Here is a 16,029-nt window from a genome sequence, read left to right on the forward strand (position 1 = left end):
GAAATGAAATTAATCTTCTAATATCATTTGTACGTAGCAAAGTAAAAAAAGGGAAATCTAAACTTAGAGATGATAGGTTTTTCTCAGATTACAACTGTAATCCACGCTGCTACTGCAGAGTTACAAATGTAATCCACGCGACTGCTGTGAGATTAACGACAGCTCACTCAAGACTGCACACGACCCTTCGTAGCTTATTCCTTTGCCATTGTTCTTTACGGCGAGAGACTCGTGAGTAAAGGACGCCAAGACGACGTTTCCACTTGTAACACATGGTCTATTAAGACTAATAATAGTCAGCCGTAGACGCACGGAACGCGTATTAGTCGCGCGTTTCTCTTCCACGTCTCCGCTCGTCTTGGTTCTTTATCTAAAAAAGGCTACCGTATAAAATAAGAAATGTGACCCGGCGCCTGAAAGACCCGTTTTATATTATTTCTTTGTGACAAAGAAAGATATACTTTTTTTGGTTAAATGTGTGTTACATGCGGAGAATAAATGGAATTACATTTCACAATGAATAGAATCTGTATGTCAGGAGAGAACTATTAACAATATTTATTTCTTCTTTTAGAATTTGCGCGTGTATTATATAGAGATACAATATGCAACACACATACACACACAGAATTGATGAAGTAGAAATATAAGAAGATATGATGTGAGCTAAATATGATTCTGGCTTTTCTATTAAATATGGTTTTCAGCGATTAATTAAACTGACTCGCGAATATATTTTATCGTTATATCAATATGCATGCATCATTCGTGCTTATAGAGACATATATAATTATGAAAATGAGATACCAACTTCAATCAAAGATGTTTCAAAATAGAAAAAAGATTAAAAAATAAAAATTAAAATATGAAAAAATTAGATACAAGAATTAAAGTTATTAAAGCACATCAATTATGCCATTTTATATTTGAAAAAATAAAAATAATTAATTGGCATTAATTAAAAATAATTAATGCGTGTAACATATATTACACGCATAAGTACTGATAATATGATAATAACGTAAATACTAGATACGTATAGTGACGCTTCAGCATGCGCTGCATCAAAAGCAAGCGTAGTCGGCGAACACACGACCAGTCGGCCGCAATTAATGTATAGCGCTTTCAAACAACAACGAGTAATTAAATTGTTATAAAGCCGCAATGTGCGCGCGAGACGCGAACGATTGTCGTCGTAACCAACAAAAAACGCGCGTTGCGTCGCAGCCGCGCCGTATTCGTATTTAGACGAGTAAAAGCACAACTAACGAGACCAGCTTAAATACAAGCCGCGGGAAGGCGCAAAAAGAAGGAACAGCTTGCGTCTCATGAAATCTAAAACGAGCCTCGACGACGCGGGATTGTATTGTTGCTTGCGGCCGAGAATATGAGAAAATATAATTATGACAAACATGGTTCACGAATATACATTATACATATGTATCAATTGTTACGTACATATATTATTCACACGAATAATGATTGACATGATTAAAATAGAATGCCTCAATGTTTTGAAAACAATTTGAATATTATAAAAAAATAAATAAAAGACTTAAAATATTACATTTTGATCAATAATTCACTCAGCTATTAATCAATTAATAGCTGAGTGAATTTGTTATCGCATATTATATTTTTTTATGAAAATATAATTTTTATGGAGAAATTGATATCTTTGATACTTAATAAATTGATTTATTTTTATATTTGATAGGAGATTCATATTCACACAATTAAACTTATAGATTATATATTTATTTATTAAAAATTTGTATATACGACACTAGTGAAAAATTATTTCGTAGTATTTCGCACGAGCAAAATTCTATATTTTCTTATTTTTTTAAAACAACATGCATATTTGTGCATATAGAAATCTGTAAGAGTACAAATAGATGAAATGCACTTCTTGGCATTTCTGTGGCGTCCGTAATGTCAGGTTAATCCGAGCGCATACGATATAATGCATATGTTCGATAGCGAAACATCGAACGTGCGCTCTCGAAGCGACGAGAAACAAAACGACGAGGACAGGAAAGGACATATAAGACGGCATGCAGAAAAAGAACAAGCAGACGCACGTCTGGGAATCTAAAACGGGCCGCGACGTGTCGGGCGATGCGACGTCGTTATTGTTACCGCGTGCTCAAATTACCGGGTGTTCAGGAAGATGCGACATCGCAGAGACAGCCGTTAAATTCAGCAGTTAAGGCTAAAAAGGGGTGACACTGCACGACGGCGATTCGTAAATTTAGCGCTGGCTAATATGGGACGCGCGGTCTACTCGCGGCTGAGAAAACATCTAATGTTGCGAGTCCGCAACACGCTTGTTCCAGTGTTCGAAGTACCACTGCGTGAAATGACAGAAATCAAACGAAAAGCGCTTGACCTCTGTTTCTAATTCTGCACATAGCTCTGTTCAACTGTCCCAGTATACTTAATTATACATGAAAGTGTTATATTTATACAATAGGCTCTCTACATAGACGTCCGACTGAATAAAAGCCCGCTTTATCAAACATATAAGTGAATAAAACCGAGAAATGTAACAATGCACTAAAAGTTCAGTTTTATATAGGAGTTTTATATAGGACACAGCGATATTTATCGAACGCTTGCGAGCCCCGAAAGGGTTGTTTCGCTCACCTTTTCAAGCCTGAAGCGGGCGCGTGGATGTGACATATGTCACCCAGTTTTTTCATTTAATAAAAAATCGATGAAATCCGTAACTTAAGCGATTTCCAATAAACTAACGTTGTAATTTCACTCTCGAGCAAACACACAACCAGGGATACAATCATTTAAGCATTTTTCACTCACATTATTTCGACAGAAATAGTAAAATATAAAATTGCGTTTTTGAAATGCAATTTCAAGAGCTAAATCTATGATGCATGAATGGTATCTTTAAGGTGTCACGGTGTACGGCTTTTATGCTGCCGCCTAGACTTTCAATCGAGTTTCTTGTGCCTGTATGGATGATGAACGACAGCCGATCTTTCGCCGGAAGAATCTTGACGCGCAGGAAGAAGGCAGGGGTTAAAAAAGGGTCCCCTCGTTTCGTCGCGCTTAGTTTGCCCCCCTTCTTAGCCGCACGGTTTCCCTTCTCGTTATTTTTTTTTTCCTTTATCCGCATCCTCCCCCCCCCCCCCGTTGTCGTTTATTGGCCAAGAAATTACTTTCTCCCCAACCGTCCACCTTCGTGGAAGTTACTTGCGGAAGCAGCAGCCAACTAACCAGCCGCCGATCGATGGATCCAGATAATCATTTTAATGCTTTATCCCAGCTAATAGACCGATAACGTTGTAATGGAACGATAATCACAAAATAAGAAGATACACTTCCATTATTGTATCCACGGAAGAAAAATTTCAATAGAATGCAATCATCACTCATTGAATACTCTGATATCTATATTTCTACAGTTATTCGATATAAAGTAAAATAAATATTTTATATAAAAATAAAAATATCAATAAAAAATATCAACAATATATATTGGTTTCGTCTCGAAAAGAATGATACAATACAACATTTATTAATTATGACGGCTTTATCGATTGAAACTAAGATCCTTTGAACGATACAAAGAAAGATAAAAATCGGACACTTTAAATTTCAATTCAAAGAATTAGAATTATCGAACAATATGATAAAACGTTGTATGTGTCGCTTCTTCGAAAGATTAATTATGTTAGCGATTAATGAGGGGACAGATTGGATTTCTGCAGCGTTACATTTCGGTTGTTTCACTAGTGAAATGAGCTCTCCCTGATTACCAATATTATATAACATCAATTATGTCATCCGCGGCCCGCATCCCGCGTAATATGTCACTCGCAGGCATATTAATGAGATCGGGTTTATTCAATCCCTCGTCAGAAACACAAATTCTAATTGAATCAATGACAATTGCGTTGGACGGAAAGATGACGAGTCTTATCAAAGGGAAATTTATTTCGCCAATATGTCTGCTTAATTTCTTAGCGGAAAAAATATAAAACAATCACGTCGCAATTTGAAAGAGTGAAAAAAGACTGCAAGTTGATAAAATACGAAATATTTTTAATGTGTAAAGCTCTAGCAGGTAATTGTATTTCTCATTGTTTTTATCATTAAATCATTAATTTGTAGGCGACGCGTAATTTTTGCCCACTTTTGCCACAAATTATACTATACACATCCTAATGTAATATACATGTAAATTACGACATACGGTGCCATTTATTCAACAGTTTCGTCATGAGTCTTGCCAGAGAAACTTGGAGTAATCTCGTACGGCACGTGCAACCAGACCTAGTATATCAAACCTCTCAAGCATGAAGTCCATAAGAACCGACAGAGTTATTTAACAACTTGTATTTCACTGATTCATGTATTGCATTGAATGCAAAAACTTCTGCTTCCTTAATTTCAACGTAACCCGAATCCATTTTACGCACAATCGAGAAATTTATTCAATCACATTTTAATAAAGCATAATACAGTATGAAATAAATAAAACACTTTAATAAAGTACAAAATAAATGACAAGAATGAAATAAATTAATATAAAAACAAACGCACGCTTCTCGTAATAACAATGACAATATAAGCTTCTCATATCGACAACGATAATGATATCAAGCGCATCATTGAAAATTAATGTGATATTAATTTATCGCGTGCGTATCAATTTCTTATTAATTTCACGCTCCATTAAAATATAACAGGAATCAAGATTCATACGGAGGCGATATCTTAAATACAGTTTCGCGCGTCATTTCCCGAACGGCGATACGGCCGGACAACAAAGCCGGTGAAATCAGAATTATTCGATTAAACATGGAGACAGGCTCGATCGTATCGATGAGCGATCGCTCGGGGTAATACTAGCCGCTGGACATGGGCCTCGGATCGACCTAATAAACCGGAAACCTAATGCGGTTCAACCTAATAAACCGGAATTACCGGTATTAGGTGTCGGATCGACCGGTGTATCGCGCGCCCGGCTTCTCGGCAATAATGCGAATTTGAATTGATCCGGGCGCGCTGTGTTGCAGTGCATGGCGCTGCGCTGCGCTCCACCCCGCAACTGCAGAATGCACGCCGAGACAAGATCGATGCGAATTCATTGCGTTACGGAGCGCCACGTCGTTTCCGCCGCGGGGATTGTGCGAACACAGATATTACACAGCTTAAAATGATTAGAGAATGCGCCTCTCCGAACGACGAGTACCGGAGATGTGTTTCGAAAATTTACTTTAGTGTCCACACGATCTTTGACTTTCAATAAACGCATTTATGTAAGCATATTTTTGTTCTCGTAATTCTTGATATTTAATTCGTTTCATCGCTAAAATAGACGAAACTCCCGAATTGCCTGATCGGGAAAATCCGCCCGATAAAATCGCTCGCTTTTTCATCGTCAACGGAACATCCCGAACTTACACTCTCATAATTCCCGAACAATTGTATCGACAAAAAAATGTACTTCGGCAAAAGCGAATCAGGGAGCGGCGACGGAAATTTCTACGATCGAAACGGCGATTTTCCTCACGCCGAGCGGACGCCGCAGGCGCAAAATACCGGGACGAACACGTCGCGACGCGTCGCGGCGCGTGCGACCCGATGGCGAAATAATCGAGAACCGCCTGTCGCATCGCCGACAAAAGAGATATTTCACCGTCCGACAAATTCCCTCGCTAAATGGGCGCGCGTTCAAAAAAAAAAAAAAAAAAAAAAAAATAGCACCGCGGGGCTGCGGCGGGGTGGACAAGGAGCGCAAAAATAAAAAGCACAGGCCGACCTGGCGCGCGAAAGCGTGCGCGCATGGCCGGGCAAATTAAAAACTCGTCCCGGCATTGCGAGCTACGCGATAAATACAATAATAATTAGCGGAGCCTGCGAGACGAGTCGGCTGCCATTAATGGAGGGTAATTATCGGGGATTTCTGAATTCAAGATTGCCAGCCGGTACTTCCCGTATTCGCATCGCATTGCCATATCCTCGCGCAATTAGCGTTCCTCGATGTAGAATTCCAGCACTCGCGCGGATGTTGCTGCTTGTTTATTTATCAGTACATATCGAGTTTTCCGCTGTATGACTTGTACGACAAATATTTAATTAATTCTATGAGCATTATATCTGCTACATTGATTTTTTTTCAAGCTTTTAGAACACATTTCTCCATATATGCTTTTGCTGCATTGATATCTTTACCTATTGAAAAAATGGACACACTTCAAAGCAAGCTTTCCCAATAAAATCTTGCATATGCTACAAGAGAATCACTTAAGAAAATATATCTTTTATGGATTTTACAGATTAATGTTTTATAAATATCACGAATAGAATTATTTTACTAAAACACATCTCTCAATTTTTTTGATAAACAGTTATAAATACGTTATAAATACGTAGTACAGTTATAAATACGTAATCGTCGTATCAATGCGTATCAATTTAATATGATATAAAAATTTTCCTCGATTGTAATTTCGTTGAAACACATCACACCGATGTTTACGCCGATGTCGGATATGTATTAGAGAATTTAGCGCAATGTCTCGCTTTGCTAAATGGCAAACGACGAATACAGGTCTCGACGGAATAAAAGAACTCGTAAACTTGGACAGATGGTCAGATTTGTCTTGTATTTTTGGTCCGAACGACCCTTCATCATGGTATTTCTGTTTTTCGTAGAGGAAAAAAAAGAGACCGATGGTTGCTGGCGCGACTCCAGAGAGCGAAGAAAACAACTCGGCTGAAAATTCCTTCATTTAATTTTGCGCACATTATTGATCGCAATTCGTTAGGTTCCCCGGGGAAGAAGAAATAGGAAGCAGAGTCGTACGAAACAAAGTTAGAGACTTTCGAGATACTGCATAATCGCAGCAGAAAATCAGCAGTTTGAAGTTAGTCCAATTAGAGCAAATCCCAAATTTTCCCGTAACAGATTGTCTTTGTACTTTTCAACAATTTTTCTCCATGATTTCATTGATATATCTTCAATTTTCTCTATAGAAATTTAATCTTTTACCTTGTTAATTTCAAAAGTTTTATTTAATAATGTAAGCATTCAAATACGCGTGCTTTTAACTCCACGTTTTCAAGATAAATAATCCAATAATAAAAAAAAAAGTTTAAAATCATGGAATTAATTAATCAGTCGGTTTTAGAAAAGAATTTTACTCCAAAATTTGTATTTTTATTACCCATCTCTATGTTTTGCTTCTTCTCAAACAACAAAAATATCCTACTACCTTTTAAAAGAGTTTGTTTCTCGTGAATTTCGGAGGTGCGTTGGATGAAGCTCGCGAATTCACAATTCCTGAAACAAAGCATGCTCGAGGCCGTGTGCAAAGGGAAGAATTATTAGCGTCGGCGCATAGAGTGAGGGAAAAAGAATAAACACGTGCAATAAAGGCGGCCGAGTCACGTAATACGAAGCAATAATCTACGAATTTTGTGCTACACGGCATAAAACAAGTGGACGGTATTTATCGCAATACGCAATCTCGTCGAAGCCGGCATATAGCCGGCATTTTTATTGCTATATGAAAAACATAATAATTTCACATTCCGCTGAATGGCACAATAACGTGCTTTACGATTGTTCATTTCGGTTCAGTATGGCAAATGTAATAATCGAATGTAATGTTAGTTTTATATCTCCTTTCAGACTTTGTCTTTCTTGAATCAAAATCATAAAGTGATTGTAAAATATGATAATTTTCCAATAATCCAACTACATTAATCACATTATTATATAATACAATAATGTAATGATCATGCCTCAATAATTATAATTGCCTTTTTACCTTTTGTCAAGATAACGAGAATACCAGTAATTTTAGAGTATTTTTACTTTATCAAAAATTATTCCTTAGCCAATAAAAAATTCAACAATTTTAATAATAGAAGGATCGAATTATTGTTAAAACATTTGCTTTAAAACATATTTTGAGAAAAAGTTTGAACAACTAATTACCGTTTCAAGAAATTTAAATAAATAATTAACACTTTTTTACACAAATTTCTGCATTATTTTTAATAAATACAAAAAATGCACATTGTAAAAAAATTAGTGTAATAATTGGTTTAAAAATTACCAACTGTAGTAGTTGTGATTTTACACTAATTTTTTTACATTGCGTAGAAAATAATATAATTTTCTATATTGAGAGAAATCAACGTATGACAATATTCCAATATTAAAATGTGCAATATTTGTCATTGAGTTTAAAAGCTCTCAAGGCAGCTTGTTGCCGGTTTATATATGCGTAGGTAACTCTCAAGGCAGCTTGTTGCCGGTTTATATCCTCGCGGATACGCTTCTAGTGGAACGCTTAGCTCCGGAAGTAAAAAAGTTTCCAACAGGCAAATACAGAAAGTAGATCGCTCGTAGTGCCTAGTTGAAACCGCGCCCTCGAGGAAGGAAGGAAACGGAAAGCCAAAAGGGCACCATTCCCGGATTCCTGCGAATGTGCAAACGCGCGCCGAAAGTAAGCCAGCCACCTCACAGAATGTTTCACGTGGTTGTGCGACTACATTTGTATACATATGCGCGTGAGAGCGACTGTATGCGCGTGTGCATGTACAAGTGTGTATCCGCAAGTGTGATCACAAGTGTTCGTGTATACGGTAGTTTGTCACAGTCAAGCGCCCGCTAAGTATGCGAGATCATTTGTCTCCGATCTTCTATTCTGGCACGGGCGTCATTCTACGCTCGCCGCAAACAGAATTAAATGTTTCTGGTTCGTGCTCTCGTTCCTCCTATCTGTCCCATTCTTTATCTTACGTTCGTCGGTTTCCACGCCGGGCGAGGGCAGGCGGAAAGAAACACAGGAATTTTCGGTAGCCGGGATCAGGCAGCTGTTGCGACAGCGACACGGCGGATGGGAGTGAATGATGACGGATCTGTCCCCGCGTTAAATTCCATCCCTGAAATATGTATGTCGTAAACCCCTGTTTACCACTTTTATCAATTTCATCATGTTCCGTCCGCGCGCGATGTTTGTAATTCTCGTGTGTAACACGCGTGTAACTTCGGCGTCGTTTAATATGTAGGTTAATACTTGAAACTGAAATAGATTGCAGCGAATTTGTGCAAATTTATCATTAAATTGAACTATAAATCGATTATTTTGACAAAATTGTTTTCAATATTTCTTATCTTTTAAATTATACGAAAGAAATCTATAAAAAGTACAGTTAAACACACTGCAGATGTTTATCGTTTGAAAAATTCTCAAAGATATTTTTAAAAAATTCCCAAGTTTATATTTCAAAACACATATGTTATCTGAAAATACAATTGAACAGTTCGATATCATTAATTTTTATGTTATAATTCACATAATAGTAATCTGCGTATTTCATAACATTAGAATTTATTAATTAGCATCACTAATATCTACACACATAAATTATACGTTGCTTAATTTCTATTTACTGTTAATTAGCTGCAAATTAATGATTTATAATTATTCAGTGACGAGTTTTTCTATTAGATGCATATAACATACCGGTACTTATTTCAACGTCATTATGCAAACTATAATGATGCAAAACATAATGCGAATATTAACTTAATTAGATTTATTATCATATTGTATTTCCTTTTAATACACATTGTACAATTATAAAATTAATGTCTGATAGAATATTAAATCCTATAAAAATTGATACTTGCACTTCTTTGTGCGCTGCATTTTTAAAGGAATTAAGGACTTTGTCTGACTCAATAGTCTTCCTGGACGGTCGTAAAATATTGCTGCTTTTTAAATTATTCCGGTTTTCTAAGTATCTTCTTAACTTGGACGTTCCGGCCATCGCAAAATGCGATGTCATATCTTTTGCCATTTTTGATGGGATAAGTTTCTATCGGGGATAAATAAAGAAACGCTTGTCAAGAGGAGACAGGCGTTTATCTTGCAAGGAGATCGGAGAGAATCGCATAGGCGTCAACGAAACAAACAACGTCCGCGAGAATAAAAAATGCATCAGCTGAGAGGAGAGCAAGAAGCGACAGCGGGGGGTTGGGGGAGGGAAATACATTTCTCTTGTCTTTCCTATTCTGAAATTTCGCAGCATCCATTTCTTATCGTCTCCGCGGTTACGTGAACTCCTCGCGCTCTGGGACTTCGCTCGCCGACGAATTTTATCTGACAGGCACTTTGGCGAATGGCAAAAGAGAGGGAAAGTCAGGAACGTGGAAAACTGGCAGATAGGGGGAAGAAATAGTCGCGAGAGGAAAAAGAAGGAGAGGCGAGAAAAAGAAGAAGAACAAGAAGGAGAAGCAAGTGGAAGAAAAAGTCGTGGAGGAAGAAAGCGAGCGGACGGTGAAGTTCGAAATGTGACACGAAACGTGCGACAATCCGAGTCTCCGTCCGACTCGGCGGTGCCCGAGCTCTCCTTCTTTCTCCTTCACCCTTTGTTGCACTTGGAGTGCAAGAGCCGTTCTAGCGAGCGCGATCTCGTTAACGGGATACAGCGCCGTGCGCGGTTCGTCGCATCGCGCGGAGTCCCGCCTTCTGCTTCCCGGCGGAGATCAAAGCGAGTCGCGGGGGCTCGTCGCAACGAACAAACGGAGCTTTTCGGGGATATTAAGCCGTACTGGCGTACGCTTAATTGTGTACTTGTATTTTCCACATGCGGAGGCCCGTGCGTCGCCCACGGCACAAATCGTTTTATCGCGAAATTGCGCTCCGCCGCTGCCGAAATCGTTATCCCGTCGCCCGTGATAATTATCAACCCCGCCGCAATTATAATTCACCGCTGTCTCGCCTTCCGTTCTTTCAAATCTCGAACCAACGCGCTTTCACCAGACAGAATATTTTAATCTTCTGACATCGGATTATGACCGACGAGAAATCTTTCTCATTCTGGCGGAATATCAACACTCATGAATCACGGAGGCATATGCAAGCGCGAAAAATACAGAAAGATAAGACGTCAAACTTTGTAAAATATTTCTGTTTTAACAAAGATGAGTAGAAAAAAGTGTCCCATTAAGAGTGGAATAATTTCTGGTAAAGTGCAAGTTTCTACGAGAGATAAAAGACACTTAAAAGTATTGCGCAAAAACGTAAAAACGTAAAAAAAAAAAGAATAAAAATTCTGAATTTTTAGATAACGCTTGAAGTTATGAGCTCCAGTAAATCGCAACTTGCCGCCGCTTTCAACGTTTGTTTATTCTATTAGCGTTTCAGAACTTTTTTCATAACTGTACTGCCGACGAGGTCGAGTGTCCATTTAATTTCATCGATAGCAACATACGCGAGCTGTAAAATTTCTTTTTTCACGAGGTCGTGTTTTACGGCTTGAAAGCAAACGCGCCGCAGACGTGCGCGCGTTCATTTAAATTCGCTAATATTAAGATAAGGCAGTGTAGCGTCAGCCACGACGGAGAAAAAGGCGACAAATAGCGGTGGGAGGAACGTAATAAAAGGATGGGAGGCTCCGCGAAAGCACGAGCGAGATAACTAGGACAACGTGTTTATACGCTGTAAATTCGTCGCTCGAGATTGTCTGCACCGTCGTTGTCGTCGTCATCGTCGCCGCCATCGTTGTCGTCGTCGCTGCCACGTCGTGTCGCTAAGTTGAACGGAAACACGCTCGAACACACACGTCTGCGTTAGTACGAGTACAAGTATTTACGAGCGCCTTGTCGCGCGGGCGAAGCCGCCTCGCGCGTCGCCCGGGGGATCACGCGAGGCCTCCGTTAAAATTCGATCAGATAATCTTGTTTGCACCACGATTAGGGCGACCAAATTCTTCGGCCACGGGCGTTTTCTCTCCCTTTGCGCGGCCGGCCACGAATTCGCCACCGGATGTCAGTGCCGACGCGAGGGCGCATAAATTTCCAGCTAATCAACGTTTGCCCCGAGAGTCATTTGGCGTGGGGTAGGGCTTTCACCCGCCGCGAGAGCGGACCGCATTAGGGCTCTGACCTGAATGCGGAACCGGGTCGGATTTAAGTTGAACCTCTCCGGGAAATCGCGAGTTTGCATTCGTCGCGAATGTGGAACGACGGTATGTGCGCGCATACCCGGTTCGTTGATCATTACGAAGCATGTCGAGGCGAAACGGCCAACGCACTGACAAAGACTAAGACAAAGCTGACAAAGTTCGGCAGTGTGTTATTAGTTTCGAAGACGTATAGTGCTTCTAGAATCTGTTTGTCCGCTTGCTATGTACCGTTTCTGTGCAATCAATATTCCCTCCTATTTCTTCAATATTGCAAAACATATTCTGCTAAAGTTTCTGCTTTTAATAAACTGTAAAGTGACAAAATTGATTTCTATAATTATGCAAAAATGTTTCTTTTTTTTTGAGTAATTTTTAAATTTAATATCTTAAAAACAAATATTTTCCGAACTATTTGGAATGTCAAATAATACTATAATGGACTTTCACATTTTCATGCAAAAATTTTTTTTTTAAAATGGCAGTAAGCGAATTTATTTAAATTCTAAAAACTGATATCGAAATGGAAAAACATATATCATCTCATACATGTCAGTAAATCTCATCTGTCAGTATGTTAATTATGTTCTACGATAAATAGATATATGTTGAAGTTTTCTTGAGTCATACTTTTAGTTAATGTTAATTTTAACACAGCATCAACGATATTTATAAAGTTAGAAATTTGTGACGGAATGCGACAGATATAATCATTTAATCAATATTTTCTTTGCGCCGGGCTTTTATTCTATTAATATCCACGCTGAATGTGCAACGTATCACATAATTGAAAGTTTCCGACGGTTCTCCATTATAACTTCTTCTTTAATAATTTAATGCTGTAATACAATTCTTTATTCTCTTCTACTATTATACTCCAAATACAAAAATTAGAAATTGTAATTAGGAAACGGAAAGATGTTTAATGTATGCTGCGTATAAAACAGTACGGAAGATTAACTGCAAAAGTAATGACTGACTGCGCCTCGAGATTATTTGTCACTCGAGAATCTACATCTCGAAAAAGCTTGAAAACCAGATCCGATCCAGCGTCGTATCGATCGGGCTCGCGCATTCTCGAGAGTGCGACGAAGGATTTACCGTCATTGGCGAGTCGCGAGGATCGCAGGACAATTTGTCCAGCGCTCGCTCGTACATTCTGGCGCGCCGAGTTTCTCTCGAATGCAGCGGACCTTCGCGCATAATAGTTTTCCAGGAACGTATATACCGGAAGTTCGTCGTTCGTGCGACTACTTCGAGTTCTACCTCTTTCTCTTTCTGTCTCTCTGTCCCTCTCTGTCACTCGTGCGCTACGTTCCTCTAACAACTATTTGCTTTCCAGGTGACCTTAATCTAGGAAATGGTCACTAAGAGACATCCTCTCTACAAATGCAGCTGGAGAAGAGACACTAGAAATAAAGGCGAGAAACAGAGAGAGAGAGAGAGAGATAAAGAGGAGGAAGCGGGAGAAAGGATGAGAGAAATGGATGATATCAGATGGGGATACTAGAAGGTATGGAAATATTTTGCTTATATCGTCGTCTCGAATGGTACACATACACGCGCATGTATCTTTTTACCGATATCTACACGAGACTGAGTAACCGCAGCCCTCGGAATAAACCCGTGTACGTGCAAACGGTCAAAAGAACGGAAATGCAGTATCCTTCCTCTCTCCGCTGAAATGTCCTAAAGCAGACGCGTGTTCCACCAAACATTGGCCGCAGTTCATTTATCTCGCATCGCATGTTATGATTTTATCCGAATCTTTCCCGGGGAATGCGCAAAGGCCGATCCGCGCGACGTAAGCGTATTGTGCACGCGAGTCTCTGCATGTGCATGTGGAAAGCAAATTTTTCTTTAAATAGATCCACCTCTCTTCTGGATATCTCGGTTTCAGATAAACTTGATTTTCCTATTAAAGTACCCTTGCACCGAAAGCACATTGCGAATCTTCTGATTGTCGGAGAAGCGTGCATGAAATAAACGTACGAATAACGCGCGATAACGTATTTTCACGCTTGTCGGCGAATGTGCAAATAGCGTGAAATTGACAGGCGGAAGCTCCGCGGGGACGGAAATATGCGCTATCTCAAAACTTGAGGATACAACGGAACGTCTAGCGACGAACGCGCGGGGAGTAAAGAGTAAAACCGCGACTATTCTCGTGGAAATTCGTCGTAACCGCGAAAAGACGGAATTCGTAACGACCATCGTCGTCGCCATCGTCGCCGTCGTTGTCGTTGTCGTCTTCGTCGGTGTCATCGTCATTGTCTCTCCGCCGGCGCAAAACATCGTTCAAGACGAAGATTTCTTACCTCCTTGCCGGGAGCTGAAGGCGCCGGTGCTTCCTGCGATGATTAGAAGCAGCAGCGGGCTTAATAAGACTCTCGAGGAAAGCGGCATCTTTCCTACACTCCTCTACCGGCGCTTGCGCGACACGGGCTCCTCTTAGCCGACTTCCCTCATCACAGCCTTCCTGTAAGAATAAAAGATAAGGAATAAGATGCGACGGCTCGGTTTCGTCAGCCGAAAATGAGTCTCCGCGAAAGAGACGTCGTCTCGTCAGACGAATGGCAGCCATCGAGCCGCGGTAGACGCACATTTGCCGGGTAATTCGAAGACATTTCTGACGCTCACTACACCGCGATAAATATATCTCAAGACTACTCAAGAAACGACCGGTACCATTAGCGATGGCTTTGATAGTAAAATGGTACTCTATATTTGAACACGCGGCATTTATATATTCACAAAGTTATAATGGTTTAGATGTCTATTTTAGTTCGAAACCGCTATCTGTCAATTAGCCGTAGCATTGATACGTCCATTGCTAAAACGTCGGTCTGAAATATCAGATGAAAAACAGATTTATTGTGAAGTCTCTATTTATAATTGATATAATTGATTTGACGAAAATATAACAAGAGGCACGGAGTCAGCAAATAAGATTATTAATTTATGGAAATCAAAAAGTCACGCAGTGCAAACGTTTGAATACTTAAAATTAATGTCGCTTGATGAAAATGTAAAAGGAGATGAAGAATAAATAAAATTGTCAACTCTTACAGAAATTAAAAAGTCATGCAATGCAAACGCTTGAATATTTAGAATTAATGTCGCCTAGTGGAAATGTAAGAAGAGACAAAGAATACATAAAATTATCAACTCTTACAAAAATTAAAAAGTCTCGCAATGCAAACGCTTGAATACTTATAATTAATGTCGCTCGGTGAAAATCTAAGAAGAGAGATAAAAAATTAATAAAGTTATCAATTTACAGGAATTAAAAAGTTATGCAATAAATTCTCCGCTGCATAATTTAGTATCTTTAATTTTTTCTCCTTGATATATCGAGCAGCTGCAATTTCAGTAATAGACATCCTTATAAGAAAGACGAAACACACAATGAGAACCCGCGGTCGTGTTCTCGTCTCGCATTCCCTCATTCGCAACGGTCAGCGGTCCGTGTTTGACATTGAACGGCGCAACGAGAACACGGAGTGTTATCTTTTCCGCTGTGTTTCCTCGGTTTCCTTATTTCCGTCTATTCTTACGTGGTCACAGCGTGAAGAATACGAGAACGAAGTAGACCCAGAAGGCGCGACGGGACGAGACGAGACGCGACGTCCAGGGGACGAGGGTGCGCGCGGACGGCCCTCGGGGCGCGTTGGGTTTCCATTATGCTAAACCGCAAATGGAGTCCCTGCGATCGAGTGTCTCTCCGCGGCCGTCCTCACCCAGAAGGCGCACAATGGCGCTGGTATAAGACTCCTAAGGTGTAACGTTACGCAGAAATTAAATTCGCCCGTATTCTCTCTCGTCGGTGCACGCGCGCAGCCGCTGCTCTCTTTGCTCGTGGATCCCCAACGATGCGCGTCGCACTCTCGTCACCGCGAACTCGTCACCGTCGCGTTTCGCAGCACTGCGACGAAAGTACCAACTGGCGTGACACTCGAGCTTTTTACGTGAGAACGCATTTGCGACGATGACTTTTGTGGTTTTCCGTGAAAAACGTGGGCTCTCACCCACGGTGAATCGCGCGGGATATTAATGGATCCGTGTATGCTCAGG

The 16,029-nt window shown here is 40.0% G+C and overlaps 2 protein-coding genes across 18 annotated transcripts in view; one reads left to right on the forward strand and one right to left on the reverse strand.

Annotated features, from left to right (window-relative positions):
• Positions 1 to 16,029, forward strand: part of LOC105671809 (very long chain fatty acid elongase AAEL008004-like) — a 334,136-nt gene that overhangs the window by 138,483 nt on the left and 179,624 nt on the right. For 11 of the 16 annotated variants that reach the window (XM_067356999.1, XM_067356996.1, XM_067357004.1 and 8 more), the window contains one exon: positions 13,298 to 13,468. The exons of the other annotated variants lie outside the window; for them this stretch is intronic. The gene's annotated coding sequence lies outside the window, so the exon portion shown is untranslated. The remainder of the gene's footprint in view (positions 1 to 13,297; positions 13,469 to 16,029) is intronic. 16 annotated transcript variants of the gene reach the window in all.
• Positions 1 to 16,029, reverse strand: part of LOC105671805 (uncharacterized) — a 252,615-nt gene that overhangs the window by 113,246 nt on the left and 123,340 nt on the right. For both annotated transcript variants that reach the window (XM_067356984.1, XM_012366255.2), the window contains one exon: positions 14,274 to 14,434. In XM_067356984.1, coding sequence (XP_067213085.1) covers positions 14,274 to 14,361 — 88 coding nt within the window. In that variant the 5' untranslated portion in view covers positions 14,362 to 14,434. The remainder of the gene's footprint in view (positions 1 to 14,273; positions 14,435 to 16,029) is intronic.

This window comes from Linepithema humile, chromosome 6 (genome assembly GCF_040581485.1).
Source record: "Linepithema humile isolate Giens D197 chromosome 6, Lhum_UNIL_v1.0, whole genome shotgun sequence".
Classification (NCBI taxonomy): Eukaryota; Metazoa; Arthropoda; class Insecta; order Hymenoptera; family Formicidae; genus Linepithema; species Linepithema humile.